This window comes from Lolium perenne, chromosome 4 (assembly GCF_019359855.2).
Source record: "Lolium perenne isolate Kyuss_39 chromosome 4, Kyuss_2.0, whole genome shotgun sequence".
Classification (NCBI taxonomy): domain Eukaryota; kingdom Viridiplantae; phylum Streptophyta; class Magnoliopsida; order Poales; family Poaceae; genus Lolium; species Lolium perenne.
In genome coordinates this window covers 54,631,825-54,636,328 of record NC_067247.2, presented here as the reverse complement: position 1 = coordinate 54,636,328, position 4,504 = coordinate 54,631,825, and the positions used below count along the sequence as shown (strand labels likewise).

General features: G+C 43.3%; 1 protein-coding gene across 1 annotated transcript; it reads right to left on the bottom strand.

The window, feature by feature from the left end:
• Nucleotides 1-536: 536 nt before the first annotated feature.
• On the bottom strand, nt 537-3,402 carry LOC127292578 (alpha N-terminal protein methyltransferase 1). The gene is made up of 8 exons (XM_051322001.2): nt 3,086-3,402; nt 2,832-2,970; nt 2,624-2,682; nt 2,184-2,303; nt 1,985-2,086; nt 1,303-1,357; nt 1,121-1,218; nt 537-1,032 (listed from the first exon to the last, which is right to left on the bottom strand). The coding sequence occupies exons 1-8, from the start codon at nt 3,296-3,298 to the stop codon at nt 904-906; spliced, it is 915 nt and encodes a 304-aa protein (XP_051177961.1). The 5' UTR covers nt 3,299-3,402; the 3' UTR covers nt 537-903.
• Nucleotides 3,403-4,504: the final 1,102 nt, after the last annotated feature.

Genomic DNA, 4,504 nt, shown 5'->3' with positions numbered 1-4,504 from the left:
TAATTCCCTTTTTCTTTGGAAATGGAAACTCTATATATTACCTCACCATTGAGATAAAATGGGCACATATTCGTCTCTCTCATCCCTCACCACACGTGATACACGGAAGCTAGGGTCTGTGAAGTTCCGGGACACGAAATGTGACGTTGACCAGATCCAGTTGGCGACATCATCAGAGAAGAAACTACTCTTCGTTGAAAGTCATGCTGTCCGTGTGGCTTCAGGTCTCAATCTCACCAGCGAATATCCCTCCCAATGGTCTGGATGGCAATATTGCATTCCATGACCCTCAGAGTGGCGACATGATGTTGCTCTAGGTGTCTGGATGGCAATATTACCGTCTTTGACATGAAGACCAAGGATATGCATATGCAAAAGTTGGTTTCCTCCTTGCTGGAGATCGACCTGCCATCTCGTCTTGAGAACATGAAAATCTTTTCCTAGCTAGGCTAGCCATGTAAGTCCATCATCCTGAAGCCTGGAGCTATTTTGCAGTTGCAGTCTCACATGGACGATGGAACAGATCAATACAGTAATGACTTGCAATGATGCACCCAGGTACAGAGCCATCTCATTCACAATAATTCGATGCATCATAAGTACGTACAAATCTAGACATTTGGGGCACCAGAGGCACGAGTTCATTGGTTCAGATACCCTCCTTTCAGAACAATGAGATCATACATGCCATATCTGTCAAGTGTTGACAGTTACTAGGTAATCGAACAACAGTTGCAACAAATGGATCTGACCTCACGAAAACTGGAGCCTGTTTGGTACAAAACGCACGCAGAGCGAAAGCCAGACTTAAAATTTCCGTGCTTGGAACTTGCGACAGCTCAATAGCAATACATTCACAGATAAATATTGCCGTCGCAACAGCCCGGTTAATCTGGAGACTTTTCAAGACCGAATCACATGAGGTGAATTTTTAGGTCGCCTTCTCTTCCCACTTTTTTTAATTTTTGGCTCACTGGTCACCAATGCATACATTTTGACAGCGAATAGTTCCTCTGGCAATTCCTTTTGGTTCTGTTATCAAATAGCAAGATTTGACGGCTGGTATGGAAGGTAAAAAGTTTAACATCAGTGTACTGTTCAGATTTTGAGAGATGCAAACCTTAATATTGTGGATATACAATCCACACTTTTTAAATAGCTCCCTGAAATATGGATCGGATCTGGTGACACTGTTATCCTCCTTGTCTAAAACAAATCCTGACAACATAAATATTGTAATTTCAAATAAGTTAAAAAAGAACAGCTGATGTGATGACATACAATTCGATATAGTAAGCTCACCGTTTCTTGCAATGTTCTCTTTCAGAACAAAAAAACCATCTGGTTTGAGCCCAACCTGGAAGCAACATTATCAGTATTTAATTAACATTTAATTAACTATGCAATGTTCTCTTTCAAAACAAAAAAGCCATCTGGTTTGAGCCCAACCTGGAAGCAACATTATCAGTATTTAATTACATTGCATAGACAGTAGAAGACCCATAAGCATAACAGTTAATCAGATATTAGTTCTACTAATATGTGCATCGACATGGTCACCGAAGAACATGATTTTAGCCGTCAGTAACCCAAAAATAGAAATAATGCACTTCATATAGAGGGATTGTTTCTCACAAAAAAAGAGGGATTGTCATTGGCTTAGAACAAGCCGTTTGTTCCAACTTGTATAATACAAAAAAATGAATTATAAAGCTAGTAGCAGCATTGTTGACATGTAACTGTTGAAACTACATAATGGGCCTCTTCCCACATATGCATGATAAATTTACTTTATAAGTGTTTTGTTTAGCAGGGAAATACGAGCTTCCTTTCTCTAAGAGTAATAGTACAACACCGTGGCATGCTTCTGCATTGAATGCCAGATTTACACATTAAAAATACAGACAAATACGTCAGCATAATGCAACAAAAAAAAAACCAGCATAATGTCAAAACAAAATATAAGTGAGTTGAACCGAATCACCTTGGCACGATTAAAAAATGAAACAAAATCATCATCAGTAAGTTGCCCTATGCACCACTGGATCCATATGACATCATATCTTCCTTCCTCAGGAGTGAAGTCCTTACGCAAGAAGTTAACTTTACCATGTGAGAAGAAGCGGCGAGAAATTTGCTACGAGTATAACCGCAATAGAAATGCTCTACAGATGCTAACCAACCTGAAGAGGTATACAATAGAAGTTAGCGGCTTTATGTGTTTCTTGTCCTACATCCATACATCCAGCAAGATTTTCACGTGCCGCTTCTAGAAAATGGGACACTGGCTCCACAAGATCAACCTGAAAACCCAACTCCAGTTTAAAATGGAATTCTGAAACTGAAAGATGATATGAGGCCCAACAGAGCTAATGACAAATATTAAAACATGAAAATATAATTAGAGTGTGATACATCAGAAACCCCGAGAAAAATTGTTATGAGTCATCAAAAGTATCATTCTGTGCATGTGGCAACAGAAGCTGTATGGAGTGAGGATCAATATATTCATTAATCTAGAATGGGAATTATGCATGGATAAGCAAGGCAGGCCTTTCAAGCTCAATTAATATGGTAAAACCTAAAACTTGTGACCTGCGAGAAGAAAAGTTGCATTGCATACCTCATTGAAATGCCTAAGAAGCAAATTCTTTGTAACCCGCCCGATGCCCGAGCCACAATCTGTCATAGTTCCAGAAGAAAATGCAACTGTAAGTGCTCAATTAGACCACATAGAGCAGCCATAGGATTCCATAACTGGAGCACTACGCAGTCATCACACAGATAGAAGTGGAAGTAAAAAACGGTCTGTGCAGAGGTTGTCGGCTTACCGAGCGCGACGAGATGGCGCTTCGCTGCGCCGAACCGTTCGGCGAGGAGAGGCCGGAGGAAGGCGTCGCTGCCCTTGACGTCGGCGTCGTTGACGCACCCGTACCCGCCCAGGACGCCCTCGGTGGACGCCTCCACGCCCTAAGCCAGACCAATTCGAGAAACTCTTAAGCTAAATCTGCAGCTGAGGGACGTGCACTCGGATTGGGGGTTTAGGGTTTAAGGAGGGGACCGGCCGGCTGAGCCTAGCCTTTACCTGCCAGTAGGATATTCCCTTCGAGTACCATTCCTTCCGCTTCCCTTCGCCGGGGCCGGCGCCAGCCTCCCCGTTGCTTGGAGCGGCGGCGGCGGCGGGCGGGCCGACCTCGGCGGAGGCTGGGGCGAACGTGGCGGCGCCGATCTCCGCCGCCCACATCTCCGTGGCGCTGGAGAACTCCCGGCCCTCGGAATCGAAGCCTGCAGAGTCCATCTCTCCGGCAGCGGCGGCGGCGGCGGCGGCGGGGAAGCTATGAAGGGTTGCTCAGGGGCGAGCAGGGAGGAGAAAGTGTATATCTGCAATATTCGTTTTCCACAGGTGCTCTTCGGGAAACATGTATGCCTGTTCTGGGCGCGTGCAAATGTGCAATCTTTTGGCACTTTTGGATCTGTCAGGGCCGGAAGGAGGGGACGCATTCAGTAGTTTGGTGCGTGGCGCGGTGGTTTTGAATTCAAAATATACTTGTTTTAGAAAATAGATATACGAAGTATTTAGGTTTAAATTCAAATAAATTTAAGATATTCTTTTATGAACGAATGGAGCACCTGGAATCACCCCATAGAAACTCTGCAAATGTGATGAGCAGACAGATAATTTTGTTTTAGGTGTGCAGATTGCAGTCTTTGGTTGCGTCATGCATTGGATCAGAAGAAACTTGATCTGCGTAAAGCTTTTTCTAACAAACACGGTCTAAGCGGTAATATGAATTGAATATGATAAGACAGTCAAAATTCAAACACGATATAGTTATGTATACTGTGAACTCCAGATGCCGGGTCGCAAACCCCTCCCGAGAATTTGCTTTTGTTAGATCGCCTCCATTTGTTTTTCTGAAGGATATTAGATCACCTCTAAGTACTCCACGGAGGTAGACATATTGGAGGCAAAACCTAATGTGTATATTGAATGGAAGAGGAAACATTTAGGTGTGTGCGCCACCGCCACAAAGGAGAGAAAATGCACTCCAGGCTACCATCCTTGCCTGGAATTTATGAACTATCTGAATCTGTGTGCCAAACTTTCATGCGATCCTCACAATAACTTCACACATGCTATTCGGGTTTCATGTACTTCGGTAGTACATTTCACTTTATCACATCTAGTACCAAGTAACATTTTTCCTCATGACTCCTCTGATGTTGACCCTAGGCTCCTCTGTGCATATATATTTTGGGGAGAAGCGATGACACATCGTGTAAGCCAAGAGAAGGACCACTTACCTTGGGCCCAAAAGTACATAAGGCGAAGCATCATCGTCTTGTTAATCCTCTCGTGTCATCTTCTCACAATTTATCTCTTGTTGGTAGCAACAGTGTACCGTGGTAGAAGTAACTAACCAATTAGTGTTATGCTCCTTTAGTTTTTTGAGTTTAATGTTATGTTCCTTTTGTGATCTCCAACCCTGTTGGACTTTTACCC